This window comes from Solanum tuberosum, unplaced genomic scaffold (genome assembly GCF_000226075.1).
Source record: "Solanum tuberosum cultivar DM 1-3 516 R44 unplaced genomic scaffold, SolTub_3.0 scf00018, whole genome shotgun sequence".
NCBI lineage: Eukaryota > Viridiplantae > Streptophyta > Magnoliopsida > Solanales > Solanaceae > Solanum > Solanum tuberosum.
The window spans coordinates 1,726,932-1,748,808 of record NW_006238944.1 but is presented as its reverse complement, the minus strand read 5'-3'; the positions used below and the strand labels follow the sequence as shown (position 1 = coordinate 1,748,808).

Below are 21,877 nucleotides of genomic sequence, written 5' to 3'. Positions count from 1 at the left end.
TTTGAAAATAAAAATAGAAATGATGAGTAAAAGAAAAACAATTGACAAACAAAAATTAATATGAATACAATTGTGGTATGAATACAATTTTGTAACCTTCTTATTTGACTTTGTCTTTCTTCTTCTTCTTCTTCTTCTTCTTCTTCTTCTTCTTCTTCTTCTTCATCTACTATGTTCTTTTTTCCGTTTTTTTTTCATCAAAACCGAATCTGAATCCGTATTCACTTGTGCATTAGTAACCCTATAAGCAAAATTCAAAATTATTAAATATGAATGTAATAAAAAAACAAACAATATATGATGTATGTGTGCTAATATAGTTACTACAATCTACTAAATCTCAAATATGAAAACAAAATTTTTGATAATTTGAATTTCGAAATTATCTAAAATTAGAATATATTAAATATCAAACAAAATAAACATACATATGAATTTCTAGATTCTCCAAAATCTGAAAAATTAAAAGAAAATCACAAAAAAAAAAATTGAAAAAATTGAAAATCATAACTATTTGATGAATAACTAAACAAAATCACATAAAAATTGAAAAATTCGACTGAAAATCCGTAATATATAGAATCGGTGATTTAAACATCAAATCAAAATAAATTAAAATGGATAATGGAAATTACTTTGCCAATCGAGAAATCTGCTTGAATTAATAAATAGATTTCATATAACAATAAAGAAGATTTCTTGATGAACAACAATTAGCACCTTGAAGAAAGATAAACTTGAAACGTGAAAGGTGGGGAAGAAACGTGAATGGAGTTGAAAAAAGGTTAATGTGTATTGGTTTAATTTTTTTCTTTTAACGGTTATTGATATATATTTGGTCCAATATAGGACTCTTTCCATAAATAAAAATTAATTTTAAATACTAAAATCTGAATACATATTATTTTATAAAAATATTGTCATTCTGCCATTTTAAATAAATATTTTGAAGTGTTGTTATTTTGACTAATTATGTTAGATATTATGACGTAATTGCTAATTTTCCCTTATTTTAATTTCAAAATAAAGTAAAATAAGTTATTCATGTGTAAAATTAATACGATGTTTGGTTGATAATTTAGAAACCTGCATAACTAATATATGTATAAGTTATGAGAAAGTTTATGTATTATTTTATGTAGGATTGAAGGTGGAATAATTAATACATGAATATTTAATACTTGCATAAAATAATATATAGATTTATTTATAACTAATTCTATCATTATTAATACTTAGCATAATTTAGTTTGTTATTCTAATTTTTATTAGTATTTTTATCTATAGAAATAGGGGATAAACCATATTTAGAAAAGTACACTCAAATTCTGATATTCTTTCCAAAAATATGATCAAACACACTTCAACAGTACAACTTCAATAATTCTAAAAAACATTTTAAAAATATTTAATTTTTATGGCAAACACCACTTATACCCTTATAAATAGAGCACTTCTGGCCCAATTAGAAGATATACAAAAATATATACTTGGATAAGAGAAAAGTAACTACATTGTTCTCCCCTCTATATCTCTGGTTTAATATTACTCTCTCCTTTTTAATTTGTTAGTCTTGTTTGAACATGCCACGAAATTTAAGAAAATAAAAGAGATTTTTGAATCTTGTGGTCTGAAATTAAAAATATGTCAAATATATCAAAATATTGTTTAATCTCATAATTTTAATCATGTCATGTGGAAAATTAAAAATTAAGAGAATTTTCAAAAAGGAAAAGAAATATTCTCTTGAAATAGACTAAAAAAAGAAAATAGAAAAAAAAAATTATGTTTAGTTTTTTTTTTACCCCTCCCTCAAACTCGAACTCAAAACTCTAGAATACTTATCATCCAAACAACGAGTAATTTCCCTGGATAGTCACTCATGTTTGGGAAATTACCTAGGAATATCACTTATGTTTGTTTTAGGACCACAATATCACCCAACTTTACCTCTTTTCCTCAAAATATACTTGACACAAAAAAATATTATCTCTCTCCTAATAGGATGCCATGTCACATTATTCCTTTTTTATTATTAACATTTTTTTTAAAAAATTTAGACAACCCATATTACTTAGTAAAAAAAAATTACATAGCCCAAAAATTTCTACCCTAGTTCTAGGGGATTAGGCGGCAAATCCAAATATGAGCTCCTCCGATTCTTCAAGAAAATATGTGGCTTCCTCCGATTTTTCAAGCGAGATAATGTTTTTATATGGACACTAATGGGCAATGGCACCTTTTTGTTGAGTCCGGAGCCAAAAGGACAACTTTTTTTCTTTAAAAAACAAAAATGGCACATCAAAAAAAAAAATTAACCAAAAGGGCAAAATCACTCCTGATGGAGCGATTTTGTTCTAACAAAAATTGAGGCCATTCCGCTAAAAGAAATAAAAATCGCTGCCTTCGCAGCGATTTTCTCAAAAAAATATTTTTTCTTTAAAATCGCTGCTATAGCAGCGTTTTTATATATAAAAAAAATTAAAAGTAAAATCGCTGCTATAGCAGCGATTTTGTTTAAGAATTTTTTTAAAAAAAGTTTTGAAGTTAAATCACTGCTATAGCAGCGATTTTGTTTAAGAAATTAAATTTAAAAAAAATAAAATCCTACCCTTGCAGAGAATTTAATAAAAATTATATAAAAAAAAACAGAAGCCAGCGATTTTCATAAAAAACTTTTTTAAAGGGTCAAATATGCCCCTAAACTATTCAAAAAGGTCTAGATATACCCTCCGTTTAAAGTTTGGCTCACTCATGCCCTCGCCGTCCAACTTTTCGTCTAAATATGCCCTTATGGGCGTTAGTTGGCATGCTGGACATATCCAGCTCATTTTTCATTTCTTTAAATGCCACATGAAATTGCCATGTCATTTTGATTTTACCACATGCCATGTCATTTTGATTTTACCACATGACATCGGTGGCCACCTAAATTTGGCACGATTTTTCACTTAGATACCTTAACTAGGCTTTGTTCATTTTAGACACCTTATGTCATGCCCAACTGTGTCATTTTGACACTTTTTCGACAATCTGCCAAATTTGTAAGGTGTGTGTAACACACTCGCTGATGACGTGTTAAAGTGACGAATTAAATAAAGACATGTGGCATATATATAAAAAAAATTATTAAATGATGAATCTTGAGTAGGAAAAAAACTACCAATGACTCATTGACATGTGGCATTTCTTTAACTAAATAATTTAATAAAAACACTTTAATAAAAGAAAATTATACCCACACCACCCCCAAATTGTCTTCTCCTACTACCCACCCCCACCCTCAAACCCCAACCCCTCTCTCTCACTCAGATTTTCTCTCCACCCACCACCACTCCCGACCCTCCCCCACCCAAATGTGTCAAAAGAAGAAGCTTTTTTTTTTATTTGGACTTTTTCTGTGATTATGATGTGAGAAGTAATACAAATGGATTCGAACACTAAAATTGTTTGTTGTGAATGTAGGATTTGATAATTGAAAATATGATTTCTTGCCATTTCTGAGTGTTTTTTTATTCCTTGAAATTTATGTTGATTTTCTCAAATTATTTTGAGGAGGAAGAAGGACAACAAAATAAGTGAAAGTATTTAAGCTTAAAATTTATGGGCGCTAGAATTCACTTTTTTGTTTGTGACATCGTCAAATTTATTTCACCATGGAAAGAGTTTAAGCTTGGAAAATGGAAGCCAAAAAATGGGAAAGAAGAAGAAGAAAAAAAAAATTAAAATTTGGTAAAATGAGGCTCTCACGCGCGTCTAGTGAGTGTATCACACTTGCTATGCCATCTCAGCAGAAAGTGTCAAATTGACACAGTTGGGCGTGACATGAGGTGTCTAAAATGAACAAAGCCTAGTTAAGGTGTCTAAGTGAAAAATCGTGCCAAATTTAGGGGGCCACCGATGGGTTTGCCCTTATATGAAAATGCAAAGGGATCAATTATGCCTCTAAAAAATTCGAACCCATAAAAACCTAATCCGACCCATAAATCAACCCCCCTTTTAAATAAACTACCCGACCCGTTTTCAACAATTTTGTTTAAATTTTTATTTTTTTGGTAAATCCCAAAAATGAGTAATTGATTAATAAAAAATAGGAAAAATATGAAAAAATATAAAATTAATGCCAAAAATTTACAAATAAATATTGTAACCTTAAATTCAACAATTTCAACAATTTTTAATTTTTTTTTCTTTTGGTAAATCTCGAAAATGAGTAATTGATTAATAAAAATATGAAAAAAATTTAAAATTAAATGCCAAAAAATCACAAATAAATATAGTTACCTTAAATTCAAAAATTTCAACAATTTTTTTTAATTTTTATTTTTTTCGATAAATCTCGAAAATGAGTAATTGATTAATAAAAATATGAAAAAAATTTAAAATTAATGCCAAAAAATCACAAATAAATATAGTTACCTTAAATTCAAAAATTTCAACAATTTTTTTTAATTTTTATTTTTTTCGGCAAATCCCGAAAATGAGTAATTTATTAAAAAAATAAAAATTAAAAAAAATAATCAATTACTCATTTTCGGGATTTACCGAAAAAAAAATTAAAAAATTGTTGAATTTAAGGTTACAATATTTATTTGTGAATTTTTGGTGTTAATTTTATATTATTTTTTTTCAAATTCCTATTTTTTATTAATCAATTACTCATTTTCGGGATTTACCGAAAAAAAAATTAAAAAATTGTTGAATTTAAGGTTACAATATTTATTTGTGAATTTTTGGTGTTAATTTTATATTATTTTTTTTCAAATTCCTATTTTTTATTAATCAATTACTCCATTTTCAGGATTTACCGAAAAAATAAAAATTTAAACAAAATTGTTGAAAACGGGTCGGGTAGTTTATTTAAAAAGGGGGTTGATTTATGGGTCAGATTAGGTGTTTATGAGTTCGAATTTTTTAGGGGCATAATTGATCCCTTTCCATTTTCATATAAATGCCATGTGGTAAAGTCAAAATGACATGACAATTCCATGTGGCATTTAAAGAAATGGAAAATGAGCTGGATATGTCCAGCAGGGCAACTAACGCCCATAAGGGCATATTTAGACGAAAAGTTGGACGGCGAGGGCATGAGTGAGCTAAACATTAAACGGAGAGTATATCTAGATCTTTTCGAATAGTTTAGGGGAATATTTGACCCTTTACCCTTTTAAAACAAATCTTTACCCTTTCAGCGATTTAAATGAAAAATTAAAAAAAAATTAAAACTGAAAACTTGTTTTTTTTTTAAATGGCTGCCGCCGGAAATTTATGTAATTTAAAACTTGTTCTTTATTTTTTTTTAAAATTCCTTAACAAAAATAGTTTTTTTATTTTATTTATAAAAATGCTGCTATAGTAGTGATTTTAAAGAAATCATGATTTGTTTTTTGAGAAAATCGTTGCTAAGGCAACGATTTTTATTTCTTTTAATGGAACAGCGTCAATTTTTGTCAGAAGAAAATTGCTCCGTCAGGAGCGATTTTACCCTTTTGGTTAATTTTTTTTTGATGTGCCGTTTTTATTTTTTGAAGGAAAAAAATGACCCTTTTGACTTCGGACTCCCTTTTTGTTAATATTTTAATTCATTAGAGTAATAATGTAACCATATTGTCAAACTACAAAGGATATAATGTTTTTAAAGAAGTAAAAAAAATAGTTAATAATAAAAAAGGAATTAAAAAATAGTTAATAATAAAAAAGGAATAATGTGACATGGCATCCTATTAGGAGAGAGATAATGTTTCGTTTGCGTCAAACATATTTTGAGAAAAATAGGTAAAGTTGGGTGATATTATGGTCCTAAAATAAACATAAGTGATATTTCTAGGTAATTTTCCAAACATGAGTGACTGTCCACGGAAATTACTCCCAAACAACACCCTCTTTTTATTATTATAGCTTTCATTTGACTATATTTGATTTTTTTTTCTTCTCTTTTTTCCAAAAATGTAGCTAAAAGTATTTTGTTGTACTATGATTGGGGGAAGAAATATGATTGGGTAAGACAAGATGCGACGTGGCGAAACTTGAAGGACAACCACGGAACCAAAAATATGGTCCAACTCCCAAATTTACTTCAAAAAAAATTGCCACTCTTTGTTGTTGTTAATAATTCTCTCTCTTCTCCTCTTCTCTTGTGCTTCAATGGCTTCCTCTCTCTCACTACATCAACACACTATCTATTGTCTCTCTCCTACTCCTGCTCTTCGTTTCGGAAAATACCCACATCATATCTCCATCCTTCCATCTTTTCGCAAGAATTTCCTCAAATTCGATTCTCCTACAACAGTATCGTTTGCTGTTACAGAATCTGATTCCCCCAAATCTCTTGAACCAGACCCTCAAACTCTTCTGCAACAAGTCGCTGTAAGATTCAATATCCATTTTATTTACTATTTGGTAACTGGCTTTCCCTTGAACCGTCAGTGTTATGCTAATTTATGGAGTATTATTATTATTCCAGGAGAGTTTTGTTCTACCTGCAGACTTTTTTTCGCAGCTTCCTCGTGATCTTCGCTTAGATGTAAGTTCTTCTTGGAACTATTCTGCAAAATAGTATGGAAATGGTTATAAAAAGTGTTTCATGATGGTTCATTATATTTATGCATGCTGGTTAGTGACCCATGTGGATTGGTTGGTTTTCTTTTCCCTTGTTTCTGGAAATGAGGCTGTCGTTGCGGTATCATTGTTTTCCTAATAGCCCAGGGATTTTGTGTGACTTTTGAATTCTTAGGATGGTTCATTAAGAGGTCTAGATGTTTGGGTTTCATTTGCATTCATTGTTGAAGGGTGGGGGGTTCTTTATCACTTTGGTTTAGTTCTGATGCATAAATTTTAAACATGGTGTAGCTGAATGATGCAGCATTTGATCTTTCAAATGGGCCAGTTAAAGATGAGGTTAGTGACCCATACTAATTTTTTGTTTGCAACTTCTTTACAATGCATTACATCTCAACCATGAAATTGATAAATCTTGTATCAGCAATTTGATTTGGTTAGTTGTACTATAAAGAGCTACTCGTTTACTCTCTATATTTCAATATAAGTGTCTTAGTTTGACTCGACATAGACTTTAAGAAAATAAGGAAAGACTTTTGAATGTGTGTAATCTACCAATGGCCTTTGAATCTAATCGTCTTAAACACGCCATGTAGAATGTTGGAATTAGAGAGTTATCAAATTTAAGAAGAGGCATCAGGGCTGGTGGCAAATGTGGACAGAAGCAGTGTCTACTTTGGGGGGTGGGGTAAAGCAGCCTGTTCAAGATCAAATATTACAGGAATTACAGTTTGTGAAAGGAGAACTACTATTCAGATACTTGGGGGTACCCTTGAGTACCAAAAGAATGTCTATAGTCCAGTGTAAGCCTCTGATTGATAAAATGCTGAGTAGAGTTACTAGCTGGACCACAAAGTTCCTCTCCTATGCTGGAAGAGCTCAGTTGGTGAAGAATGTCTTGTTTTCAATTCAAACCTTCCGGGCACAAATTTCTGCCCTTCCTAAGAAGATTCTACATGCTATTGAGAGTATATGCAGGAAGTTTTTGTGGACAGAGAATGTGGAGGCATCAAAAAAGCACTTATTGCCTGGGAGAAGCTATGCTGGCCCAAGGCTAGTGGGGACTGAACTTTCTTGATGTGTTCACCTGCAATAAGGCAGCCATTGGAAAACTTATGTGAATCTATGTAAAAAGAAGGATATTTTATGGGTTGAATGGATACATAGCTATTATGGACAAAGGGGATCATGGGGCATCCAGGCTAAACAAGCATCCTGGCTATTACAGAGAATCCTCAAATCACATAAACATCTGCAAGATGCTGGATACAGTGAACATAGCCTGATGCAAATGGAACAATACTCTAGCAAGAAGGTTTATGAAAAGATGAGAGGAGACATGGTGAAAGTGGAGTGGAGGAAACTGATATGGGCAAACTGTGGTGCACCTAAATGGCTCTTTATACTATACATTGCACTTAACAGGAGGCTCTCAACAAAGGACAGGATGGCAAAATGGGGGATAACAAATGTCTTGACATGTCCCTTGTGTCAACTGTAGGATGAAGATATAGACCACCTTTTCTTTACCTGCTCATTCACTGCGAGAGTATGAACAAACTGCTAGCATGGCTAGGAATACAAAGAAGAGGGATGAAGTGGCATGAAGAAATACAATGGGCAATAAAATACATGAAAGGTAGGAACATTAAAGCACAAATATACAAGATGACTTTGGCTGGAACCATTTATCACTTGTGGATGGAACGTAATTGCAGAGTGTTTCAGAACAAACAGAGGAATGAGGAGTTCATGATTAGGCATAGTATACGAGATATACATGGTAGAGGATCCCACCAAGGTAGAGTAGATAGTAGACTTCGAGAACTAATTGTCTATCCCTAGTAAAGTTGTAGAGAATAGATAGGTTGAATGTGATGTTTTAGCAAGTCTTGGGGCTAAATGGTCCAAATCTGTTGTTTTTTCTTAATGCTTTGTAATGATCACTTTGGTAAATAAAATATTTACTTACCAAAAAAAAAATTAAGAAGAGGCATTCTTTTTCAGACAAACCAAGAAGGAAAGTAAGACACTTAAATTGAAAGGGAGAGAGCATAACTTTTGATGACTTGGCACCAACTCTCCCACTGTTTAGGATGTTATTATCTGCGCTTTGAACTTAAATCATCCAAGGGATAGAAGTTCTGTGTTTGTCATCTTTGCATTTTGGAACCAGTATATTACATGATCTGATAGCAGCTAGTTGTGTACTCAAGTTTCTTGTTCAGTTGGATACTTTATGCTAAAGAATTGGTTGTGCTGATTATGACTACAAAACCTCCTGTCTGAGATGACAAAAGGAAATGAATCTTGATAAGGGTTTCCATCGTCACCTGCCCCGACATCTTTCTCAGAATTCTTCCTCATTTTCTGCCAAATTTGTACAGTAAAAAAACTATGAAGAGAATCGTTGTGGAATGTTAAATAAACATAAAAATGAAAACACTGAGGACTGGATATTCTGAGGTTGGATTAATTGACAGAATATAAAAACAGAAACCAAGTTTCTTGCAATGTAACTAACAGTGAAGATGATAAAAGATGCAATATGCTATATTTGCTGCTGAGGAATAAAGGAAACTACCTCCTAGTTTTTCTCAAAATGTCTGCATTCAGATATTCTGTACAAGAATAAAAATGTTTTCAAAAGTTTCGTTAGTCATCGAACAAGATTTTTTCTGTAGAACAGTTTTAAACAAGTTGATGGTTCATCTTTACTCTTGTTCAGCTATGGTTCTTGTTGCTCCCCAATATACATGCAAGTGTACGTGGTCGCTCAAGTAATATAGTTTCTTTTAGAAACGAATTTTCGTTCCCAAGGGACTTGTGATCAACTTATATTTAACAACTTAATTCCACAATCAAACAAAAGTAACCGTTTAAAAGAGTTGGATGATTATTAACTACTACTACGAATTAAGCAATAAATAAAAGTAACTAATTGTGAACGACTTTAGGATGATGTTTCAAGCAAGTAAAAGACAATTCCAGGGCTGCAGCATGCAATGGATTTCATGTATCTTATCTTAGGCAATGAACTAATTTTGGTTATCAAGTTACTGGTTTACAGGGTTAATTGTATGAGTCAGGTCTCTCGACCTCTAGTCGCCTACCCCAGTTAGCTGTCTAACTACATCGTTGAGCGGGGATAGCAGGCCTAACTAGCGAGCATTTATATTTCATCCTGTTTCGTAACCAAGCAAGTTGTTCGTCCGGGTGTTACTCCTGAACACACATCAACTCACAATGGATGATCGAATTTTTTATATTCTCTGGTCTATATACCCTTTCCTCTCTCGATTTTAAGAATAGACAATAGATTTATCTTATGGTGCGCAAACATAAAATACTAAAACAAGAATATAGAAGTAACTTATAATGACAACCAAAAATTAATTCACGAACCTTAAATAATCAACATTCAATCTGTAGCTACAGCCACAGAACTAGGGCGTTTAGCCACTCATAATATTCGAAAACCACAAAATACAATTGTTCATGCGATTTCCAGAAATAAAGAGTTAGAAAAGTGAAGCCTATTACAAACGATGAAATTTGCTCTTGCACACCAAAATAATGTCGAACTCCCTACAATATAGCCCTAGGGGTCTATTTATAAGAGTTGGGAAAAAACAGAGTCGAATTCTACTTCAACTAGGAGTCCTATTTTAATCTATTTTTGCTGAAAAAGTCAGAACTTTCGTGGGGCTTCACGCCTCCCATCGCACCTGGAAGTTGCTTCTGCGGTTCCTCCTTTGGCGCGCTGCGCCAGGCAGTGCGCCTGGCATGTGCAGTGAGGACCTTGGCGCGTCGCGCCCACTAGTACGCCTGGTAATCTCCTCTGTAGTTCCACCAGTGGCGCGCCGCGCCTACCAGTGCGCCAGCCACTGGGGATTTCTTCCTTAGTCCATTTTTCGCGTTTCTTTGCTCCTTTCTTCGTATCAACTCCAATTCCCGTAAGAGTTCCTGAAACATCTAATCATATGTTTTAGTGCATAATCATCGCAAGTTTAACAAGATCAAGCAATAGACTCAAGATTGTCCTTTCATTCAATCACACTATGGGAAAATATCGACAACTTAGGCGTATAAATACTCCTAAGATCAGTTCACATTAACTGTTTCTTTTCCCTTTATGTAAATTTGAATTTTGAAGCTATCATGCCACCCTTATAACAATAGAGGATGAAAGAATGCAAAACTCACTGATAAAAGAACATTATAGATTGTCGGTTTAATCTTGCATTTGCAGTGTGGCGAGGAGGTTGGAGAGACATTGTTAAATATAAGCCGAGCATGGGAAATGGCTGATACATCAACATCCACAGCTTTAGTGGACAAGCTGCCTTTACTGATTGGCTCATTGACAGGCTCTCAAAAATCAGGCAAGAATAATCCTACAACTATGATGCTTTATTTCTTGCCTTACACAAGCAAATTGAGTTCCTTTTTCCACCTGAATTTCATTCTTATTACTAGTTAGCATTTGGAAGGCGCTTGTTATCAGCTGGAAAAAGGTTCCAGTCCATGGGACAATATGGCGAAGGTGAAGTACAGAAGGTACTTTATTGAATTCCCATGCATCTTCTCATGTGTTAAAAGAATTCCCTAAATCTTTCGAATACAGGAGTAAATGCCATATTTACGTGATAAATGGATTTCTGCCTCTTCTTTTCATGTTGTTGCTTGTCTGCTGCAAAGGAAACAGGGTCGGTCTCTCTACATATTGTCCCTTTTTTTTCTTTCTTTTTTGTCCTTTTTTCATGGACGTGTGCGGCTCTGAGTCAATGATGAAGGGGTTGATCTCTGCACATCAGCAATGAATTTTTTTTAGTGATTTAACTTACTATCTTCAAAAATTGATTATCCAGGTGTTATTTTGGAGATGAGTTATAGAGAGGGCATGAAAAGTAAATCGTTAGAGAGGAAACCTTGATAGGCTAGTAGACAGTTTTAATTTTTGGCGTAGACAAGAGTACATTGAAGACACAGAGTCTCTATTACATGATTTAGAATCACTATAGACTAGTAGAGAATTTTTTCTAACTTACTAGTCTATATGCTTTATTCCCCCTGTAATTATGGCTTAGGAGCCCTTTTTGTGAATCAGTACAAGCTTGTTACCATTTCAAAAATAAAAATAAACCCGGGCCTGTCTTGCTTTATCGTGGAGTCCAAACATTCATTAGCAATGATTGAGGCATCAATGGTTTGTCTACCTTTAATGAAGGCTAATTGATGATGGAGACAAGTTTCCAATGACCTTTTTTAATCTCCCCGCTCGTACTTTTGACTTGTAAAAGCTACCCACAAGACTGATGGGCCTAAACTCATTATGGGATAAGCCCTATGGAGGTGGCATTTAATCTTCTGACAAAAGCATCGAGAAGATCGAAACAAATAATATTCCAACATTTTTTAAAGAATCCTATAGTGAATCCACCCACTTCAGGAGCTTTGTTCCCATAGAATCTTTGGTCACACTTCCTCCTTCGAAATGGGACATTAGAGGGAAACATTGTTCTCATCAGGAATAAATGAATACTAGCATGCGACCAAGAAGGCCTCAGTCCCCCTTGTTCACTGTAAAGGGTGGAATAATTATTTATTTTCTTGATGATCGTGGTGTCCAGGCCAGCTTTCGCACCTCGACTACTTCCACGGGATACCTGCCACCTCCCACCAACAATAGGTAGGTAGCAGGTGACTCCGTCCACCAAGGTTAGGACAAATGAGAAGAATCACCTAGTATTTTTGATCTCCGTTGAGTTTTGAAGCTGAGACCTTAGGGTTCTCAACCACTTCATGGACCACTAGGCCACACTCTTGAATGCCCGTAAAGAGTGAAATAATTTGGAAGTATTTCATTGATAATTGTCCCCTACTCAGTGACAGTTCTCCATTGATAACCAAATTGTACAAGTTTGAATCTTCGGTGGGCATTGCCAATTTATGGAAAAACTAGTATTGTTATCTCCCTGTTATAGCCATAAATCCATAGATTTTTGTCTCCAAGATATCTCCTCTTGTTTAACAATATCTTCCAGATCCAATTGTAATCTAACCTTCTATAATAATTCATCATCAGATAGGACTCTATTCGCAGCCAGTTTGTCTAAAACCAAAATTCCAGGGAGTGTCGGATTACGGGTGTGAAGGTGCTAAAGGGATGCTTATTCCATTTTTTTTAGCTTGCCCTTCTGAAGTTTCAATGTTGATGCGAAGATAAAATCTTGACTGCTTTGCACATCAAAAGAAACCCACCATGAACCAATAAGTTCCACAAAATCCTCTGACTACATCCACATGTGTTCAAATTTAAAACAAGTGTTGTTCCTGTAACCCCACTTGATTGCATTGGAGTAGAAGGGGAGAGTGGTCAGAAATAACTTTTGGGAGTAGGGATTGCTTGATGAAGCCAAAGCAATCATCCAATTCCATGGATGACGAAAAACTGTCAATTCTAGATGTCTCCATTGAATATGTGCTATGAGACCAAGTATATAAACTGTGAGAAATCTGAAGAAAAAATATTATTGATTGTGTATTTTCATTATTACACAGAGAACCCTATTTATAGACACTATTCATAATCCTTTACCAAGTAGGAGACTATATACTATTTCTATTCCTATTCCTATTCTAACACTCCCCCTCAAGCTGGTGCATACAAATTATATGTACCTAGCTTGTTACAAATGTAATTAATACGAGGACCGGTGAGGGACATATCTACAAGTTGATCACTTGACTGTACAAATTTGGTAACAATATCTCCCGAGAGTATCTTTTTTCTGACAAAGTGACAATCAATCTCAATGTACTTAGAGCTCTCATGAAACACTGGATTTGATGCGATATGAAGGGTCGCTTGATTATTACACACAAGATCCATATGATCGGTTTCTCCAAACTTTAGTTCTCTTAGCAAATGTTTGATACAAACTAGCTCACAAGTTGCTACAACCTTTGCTTGATATTCTTCTTCTGTACTAGATCGAGCAACCACACTTTGTTACTTACTTTTCCACGGCACCAAATTACCTTCTACGAAAACACAATATCCGGATGTAAGGGTGATCCTGCCCAATGAGCATCAACCTTCTCCCATTGAGCTTTGGCTATTTCATCTTCCGCACTAGAATTTGCTTTTTCATCTACCACACTAGCTTTGTTCGTTAAGTGATCTTGAACACCTTCACCTTTGCACCACAACTCAACCGAAGAAGCCCAAGCTAGATAATTTGAACTTCTCATTAATGGTTCTGAAGTGATCATTGTGCTCTTAACTTCCAATTACCATATTTTTTATGCCTAAAGTGTCAACCCCAAAAGACATCTTGTGAATCAGAAGTTCTCACGAAAAAGGGTGCTGAAATCTGGAAAAAGATAAAGGTCCAGTCGCCGGAAATACGATCTGGTTGCCGGAAACTGGTCGGAATCAACAAATTACTATATGGTCAGCCTCCGAATGTAGAGGCGACCAAACCGGGAAAAACAAATTGCCAAAATCTGGATGGAAATAGTCGCACGCGCTGGTGCTAGAGCTCACTGGGGTTTGCTCGCCTGTGTGTTTCGCACCTCGTGGCGGTATTGGTTTTCGCATAACACTTATAAAACAAAAGGGAACATAAAACAGTCACCGGAAAAAAAATAAAACTTTACAGTGACGCTGATTTTTTTTCCTCACAATTGCTCTGCTACCATGTGAGAAATCTGAAGAAAATTATTATTGATTGTGCATTTTCATTATTACACAGAGAACCCGATTTATAGACACTATATCATAATCCTTTACCAAGTAGGACTATATACTATTTCTATGCCTATTCCTATTCTAACATAAACCACCAATAAGGGGAGATCGATGAGTTCCACCTCTATAAATTCTGAGAACTACGTCATACTAGATGAGGTATAGCTTGAAGGCCTCTCAGAAATGAATCTAGTGACATTAGAGTCACAACAAATAGTCCAAGGCCCTTCCGACATCCCCCGAGTAGCAGCGAGTTCCAACCATAAATATTGCCTTTCAACTCTAGAGTTAGTGGCATAGATTCCGGAAATAACACAGGAAGAATTAGAAGGAATGTGCGAAAGCGAGAAAGAACCTTTCAGCAGCTCATGTGCAAAAGCTGAATTCCAATGTTGTATCTTGAAAATTCTTGAAGATCATGAACCTCCCTAGTATGCACTCCTTGGACGTTCTTGGACTTGGAGCGAGTCAATGGTATGCTAGACAATTCAAGATCATCCACAATGTGCTCCGCTTTGTCCGGACTATCCAGGATCGTATCATTAGGCATAGGGGAGTAGAAGTACTCAGTAGCTGTAAGATTCTGAGCTAATAGGCTCATTTCCACCCATCTTGTCATCTAGGACTGCTAGGTTTGACAAGCATACTAAGAAGGTGACTTAATGTGATATGTATCCCTTGTTGAATAGGTTAGTAGGTTTGGGTATATTGGCTCTGAAGTTTGGATGAATGATGCTAAAATGAATTGCAATTGGTCTTCTTTGGATTCAATTTTAATTCTTGATCTGTAGTTTTTAACGGTTAAAAAGATTTGTGGGACAAGAATGAAGACTGAAGGTGTACACACGGCTCATTCCTAAGGTTTTACCCACATTAACCTCTTTGATTCAAGTCATCTTGGTGAAATAACTGAGAACTGTTGTCAGGCATAATTTCTTCTTCAAATGCACCCTACTTGATGTCATCAAATTATTTCTTTGCTCTTAAAACTTTGGTACTTGATCACTATAGATTGCTAAAGTTATGATAAAGACTGGAAAGTTGTTGTCTGCAAGTCCAGTATCAGGAGTTGAGGGTGAAGAATTTAAGCAGCAAACCAGGATGTTCAAGGTATTAAATGGTATATGGATTTTTTTTTTCCAAGATGTGGTCAATGCATTTTATCCTAAAACTATTTCGCTTCAGTTTGGGGATCTTCAGGTTGAATTGACCTCTGGAAAAGCCTACACTGGAGCTGCCATCGCAGTCATCTTTAGGTAATTGGTTCTTTTGAGCTGTGAGCCTCTATATCTTTCATTCAAGGTTTAAAAAAAATTCTGTGTCTGCTTTTGGGAATACAGTTTTCTTTCTTGGGAATTGAGTCAAGGCATACAGAGCATACCAGAGAGCTCATTACAGTATGCAAATGACAATGCTTTATTGCTTGCTAAGGTAACACTAGAAAACTGCTCGTTCAGTTGATATTTATATGTGTTCGTATTTATGAAAATAGTTTTTTTATTGCAGTCTCTGCGAGCATCTCTGCTTGTGATGTCCTATTCATCAACCGTTTTAGCTGCTTTTGCAACGGTGGGGCTTATTTTACTTGGGGGACAACTTAAGTCGGAAAATAAGTGAGAAGTAAGTAATATCTTCGCCTCCTTTCTTCCCTTTTATTTATTTGTTTATTTCTCTCTTTATCTTCCTTTTCCCACAGGTTGGGCCCTTTTTTCTTTGGGGGGGGGACTTGGTTGTTTTGTGGGGCTAATCACTAGAAGGTCTTCTGTGACTGGATGATGACTCTGCTGAAGTAGTTGAAATAATTCTACTTCTGATAGAATCTCTCTGCTGTTAGACAACTATAATTAATCACTTATCTAGATTTTCTTTTGTTTCCTCTCAAAGTTACGATTCCACAGATGCTCATGATATCTTCAATGGCAATATTGGGAACTTAACCATTTATTAAGCTTTGATATTTTCTGTGTAGTCTGTAGTAGAACATTTGCCCGGATTCAGGCTAAAAGTGTACTAATCTTTCTGGGAAACATATTTACTCCTTAATGATGAACCTCAGGTATGATGCCCAACATAAACTATGGTTTTCAAAAGGCTCCTTAATCTCTTAGGAGAGACTGAAACGCTACTTCTGTGAGGGATGGCTAGTTTTATCTGGTACAACTAGCCTATAAACTTCCTAAAATAACGACATAAATGACCAAGTACAGGACAAAAAAGATCTTATTTGATAATGTCAACATTAAGTTTATAGAGATCATATCCTGTTGCCTCAAATACAGAATGTACAAGATATTGAGAATAAAAAACTCTAAAACTTCTTTCTTAAACTTATTGTGCCTATAAAGTATAAAGCAGCGCCGTTAGACCTTTAAATTGGGGTCCCAATTTATCGAGCTACAATGGTAAAAACAAATAAATTTTCTGAAATTTTAAACTAATTAATGAGAAAACTAAGATATGTTCAGCAAAATAAAAGGACTCAATAATTTTATTAAATGGAATGCGATGCAGCAAAAGCAAGTTGATTGCTCCTGGATTTGTCCTATCTACTGAAATTTTTTAACACCATCATCCAATTAAAAAAAATCTTAAAGTAAAGATTAAAAAAAAGAGACAGTATAATTATATAGTTAAATAGTGCTGCAAAATTCCAAGTTACAAAATCCCAGATATGTCAAGGAAAAGTGCGAGTAAGTTTATATGTATTAGGATGCTTTCATTTTATGCAGATGTAGCATATCAACTTAAATGAGTATTGCATACATAATTTCCTAGCTCCACTCCTTCTCCTGCATACAAGCTCTCGGAATCCTAACTTATATCTTGTGCACCTATGGATTTAAAACATTTAAAACTTCAAACTATTCTTTGTGTCTATTCCTGATACTGTGATAATTTCCTGAAATCCTCTTGTGTTATGTATTTCAGGTTCTAAATTTATGTCTAGCCTTAGTTGTAAAAGTAGAAATTCAAGAAGATTGTCTCTGTATAGGCTACATTATCAGGCTAAAGAATGTACCTTTTAGGTGAACCATCTTCATGATACTTTCAATGCAACACTTTCTCATGCACCTACACAAGGCTTGAGTTCTTTTTGAATGGTCTACATCTATGAAAGAGATGTCTTACCATTGTCTCAACTCTCATGACATATTGATTTTTCATTGTGTGTGTCTATCAAAAGATTTAATGTCCAGTGTGCAATTTAATGAACTTACCTGATTGGTTAAGTTTTACTCTAGTCCATCTTGTGAGCTGTTTGTCCCGGTGCACTTTTGTTTTTAAAAGGAGAAAAAGTGAATATAAGTTCACAAAGCCAGAGGATTGGCTTCTTGGGTTGTTCTTTCCTTTTACCACTTAGAGTGATTCTTGTACTCAATGTGAAAGTGTTTCACATATTCTTGTATTTTGGTGTTTTGATATTCTCACAAAGGCTTGGACCTGGTCCAAGGTAGAATAGCCTTCGGTCAAGTATGAATGGTGAACAACTGTAAAGCTGTCTTGTCAGTGGTTGGTGAGAAGGACAGTGTACTCCTCCAATGAGAATGGACGAGGTTGTTTGTTCAACGGATAATACATCCTTGGTTGATTGATATATTCAACACAACAAATATTATTCATTCAAAAAGTGTGATATTTTGTCTCGGAAGAACTCAAGTTTTAACACGCACACAACAAGGGACCTGATAGAGCTACCAAATATAGGAACACAGTTTGAGTTGATTGTGTGTCTTGTAAGTGAAGTCTATATTAATTAGAGTTAGGTAATATAGTGGGCAATGGAGGCATTGCTTTGGCTCGTTTAAGTAATAGAGTTATTACTTGTAGTGAGATTAAGAGTTTAATCTCGTGTGGTGATTACTTGTAGTGAGATTAAGAGTTTAATCTCGTGTGGTGATTACTTGTAGTGAGATTAAGAGTTTAATCTCGTGTGGTGATTACTTGTAGTGAGATTAAGAGTTTAATCTCGTGTGGTGATTACTTGTAGTGAGATTAAGAGTTTAATCTCGTGTGGTGATTACTTGTAGTGAGATTAAGAGTTTAATCTCGTGTGGTGATTACTTGTAGTGAGATTAAGAGTTTAATCTCGTGTGGTGATTACTTGTAGTGAGATTAAGAGTTTAATCTCGTGTGGTGATTACTTGTAGTGAGATTAAGAGTTTAATCTCGTGTGGTGATTACTTGTAGTGAGATTAAGAGTTTAATCTCGTGTGGTGATTACTTGTAGTGAGATTAAGAGTTTAATCTCGTGTGGTGATTACTTGTAGTGAGATTAAGAGTTTAATCTCGTGTGGTGATTACTTGTAGTGAGATTAAGAGTTTAATCTCGTGTGGTGATTACTTGTAGTGAGATTAAGAGTTTAATCTCGTGTGGTGATTACTTGTAGTGAGATTAAGAGTTTAATCTCGTGTGGTGATTACTTGTAGTGAGATTAAGAGTTTAATCTCGTGTGGTGATTACTTGTAGTGAGATTAAGAGTTTAATCTCGTGTGGTGATTACTTGTAGTGAGATTAAGAGTTTAATCTCGTGTGGTGATTACTTGTAGTGAGATTAAGAGTTTAATCTCGTGTGGTGATTACTTGTAGTGAGATTAAGAGTTTAATCTCGTGTGGTGATTACTTGTAGTGAGATTAAGAGTTTAATCTCGTGTGGTGATTACTTGTAGTGAGATTAAGAGTTTAATCTCGTGTGGTGATTACTTGTAGTGAGATTAAGAGTTTAATCTCGTGTGGTGTATTTGAAGCCTGTATTCACTTATTGCTTGATATTAGTGAAAACAGTTGGAAATCCTTGATAGCTCTATCAGGTCCCTTGCGGTGTGCATGTTAAAGCTTGAGTTCTTCCGAGACAATATCACACTTTTTGAATGAATAATATTTGTTGTGTTGAATGTATCAATCAACCAAGGATGTATTATCTGTTGAACAAACAACCTCGTTCATTCTCATTGGAGGAGTACACCGTCCTTCTCACCAACCACTAACAAGACAGCTTTACAGTTGTTCACCATTCATACTTGGACAAAGGCTATTCTACCTTGGACCAGGTCCCAACCTTTGTGAGAATCATCAAAACACTGAAATACTACATATGGCAACAAGGGAACGGAGATAGGGGGAATGATAACGATATGAATGAATAATTACATGCAGGAGCTGTTTGTTTTTCATCATCAAAAAGGGGGAAAATGTGAAAACTCCTTGCCTTTACTGTTCTTCTTAATTTCTTTTACTGCATTCCAGTATACCTTCAACCTGGTACTATAGCACACTGTGAGTTAGCATACATCAATACGTATTTCACTTGCACTTCTCCGGTTACTAATTTGGTTGCCATTTCTTTAATCAATAGGTCTTTCATCTCTTTTGCTAGTGATATATATTGTGTTCATTTCTGTGCTTTCCTTATGGACTCGTCATTTTTTTTTTCCTAGGACATTCCTGTTACTGATAGACTAAAATGTGGATCAACAGACTGTTACTGGAATTCCAATGGTATCAGTAAACTCGGTTGGATTAACTAAGCATCTTACTTTGAATATGGTGGCCTCCTTGAATTTGAGTATAATAGAGGTTCTTTGATTGTAGCTTCAATGTTGCATCCTTGCTTCTGGCTTGCTAACTGCAAAGCTTGTTGTAAATATTACTTTGGCTTCTTAGATCTTTTGTAAATTTTTGCTTTAAGCCATGTCTTCTTTCAGTCAATGTATCAATATTCCATGTGATCTTCTCGTGATGTGTGTTCCTCAAGAGGGATGCTTCTATATGCCATCTTTGATGCTGCGTCTCAATCTGATGAGATAATTTGGTTGTTTGGTGTTGTCTCTCCGTTAGCGTAGAAACACTTATCTCATAATTGATAATGTCAAGTGTCTATTGTTAAAAACTTTATGATATGCTTGTTTAAAAACCAATTATCATGTGCGAAATTATATAGAAGATCCCCTTTAAGATAAAATAATTCCATTGAATTGAGTATGATTGTATGTGTGATAGCATCTATTATACTAGGAGTATCAATGAACCCGATTATTGCAATTGCTCATGATTACCCTATTATTTTAGCTTCTAGGGTCTGTTTCTTAGTTCAAGATTCCTCTTACTTAATGGAATCATAAAATGAGCAATTGATCTAAAGTGTTGATTGCAAGAATGTTGTTTGCAAAGCCACACTTGAGAAGGTAGGGTATGTTCTTTCTGTAGTGTGGTTGCAAATATTACTTTAGATTAGCTGATCCTTTTCTCTTTTTCTAATAGAAAATCGAGAAGTGAGAGCATCAGGTTGGAAGATGTTGGTTCGAGAGGACCTGAAAAAATGCTAGCAAGGAGGCTAGTTTGCTAGGTTGTAGTCCATTACTTCCAATAAGATTTTGTGCACAAACCTCATTAATTGCAATCAATGTTGTACTTTGACCCCCCTCCCCCGTCCCCCCTCTCACCCCACCCACCAAAAAAAGCAGTGTTGTACCAAATCAATACATAATTATTACAACTATGGCGTTACCTTAGTCCCAAACAAGTTAGAGTTCGATTGTATGAGACCATGTTTTTTCATTTAAATTTTATCTCATTATACAAAGTAAAAATATCAAGTTCTCTGTATTTTTAGTTTGACTTATAATTTCTTGATAGAGACTAGGGAGGGTCTGAAAGACTCCTGTACAACATAGGATGCTTACCTTTTATTGAAAGCAAAATGATTAAGTTTAAGCCAAAATCTTGGCAAATGAGTGGGTCGAGACGGATAGGAGCTGATAGAAAATGAGTCAAATGAAAATGGATAAAATATCTGACCAAACTCATATTTGATATGGATAAAAAGGGTAAATCCAGTGGATAATATGGATTATTCATATTATCTATTTATTCCCATTATAGATAAGTACTTCCTTTTACAAGATCTTTTTCTTATTCTTTTTTCTCCCTGGGATGTGATTGGTATGAAGGAAAACATTTCCATGTTTTGCTAGAAAATGTTATTGGGATAACGCTCGATCTTGTTTTTAGATTGAGTAGAAAAGGGATATATGAAGTTTGTTATCTTCCTTTGTACATCTTTGTGATGGGTAAATCTTCATAAAAATCGTGTAGTTTGTGATTGGATGTAATTGTTAAGAAAATCTCATGTACGATTCTGTAGAGTGATAGTAAGGGTGATTTATATGTGAACTTTTCCACATTAACTTTTTCTGATTAAAGGAAAAGTTTTGAATCCCCCTACCCCCCACTTTAGGTATAAGTCATTTTAAAAAAAATTAGAGAAAAATAAATCCATTTGAAAAATACTTTTCAAAACATTAAAATCAACTAAACATGAGAAAATTGTTTTTTTTTCAAAAATATATTTCTATATATCAAACACATCAGCGTCTTATACCCTACACACTTAAAGGAAGTACAATTGATGGACACTCATAAGTTACTCATATTTTATGATGAATTGATTCATATTCAATCCACTTTTAAATGATTGAATAATCAACCTATTTAAAATAGATTGGATCAAGTAGATAACCATCAATTTTATCTATTTTGTCACCCCTATTCATGACTTAGAGACA

General features: G+C 34.4%; 1 protein-coding gene across 2 annotated transcripts; it reads left to right on the top strand.

Moving 5' to 3' along the window:
- Positions 1-6,077: 6,077 nt before the first annotated feature.
- LOC102595814 (uncharacterized) lies at positions 6,078-20,729 on the top strand. Of its 2 annotated transcripts, none has more exons than XM_015303620.1 (10): positions 6,078-6,366; positions 6,464-6,523; positions 6,850-6,897; positions 10,811-10,943; positions 11,042-11,118; positions 15,326-15,424; positions 15,500-15,570; positions 15,655-15,745; positions 15,821-15,934; positions 20,574-20,729. In XM_015303620.1, exons 1-9 carry the CDS (start codon positions 6,145-6,147, stop codon positions 15,929-15,931), a joined length of 912 nt encoding a protein of 303 aa, XP_015159106.1. In that variant the 5' UTR covers positions 6,078-6,144; the 3' UTR covers positions 15,932-15,934; positions 20,574-20,729. The 2 variants fall into 2 exon arrangements, with proteins under 2 accessions (XP_015159106.1, XP_015159105.1); XM_015303619.1 differs by lacking the exon at positions 20,574-20,729 and adding an exon at positions 19,751-20,130.
- The last annotated feature ends 1,148 nt before the right edge of the window (positions 20,730-21,877 follow it).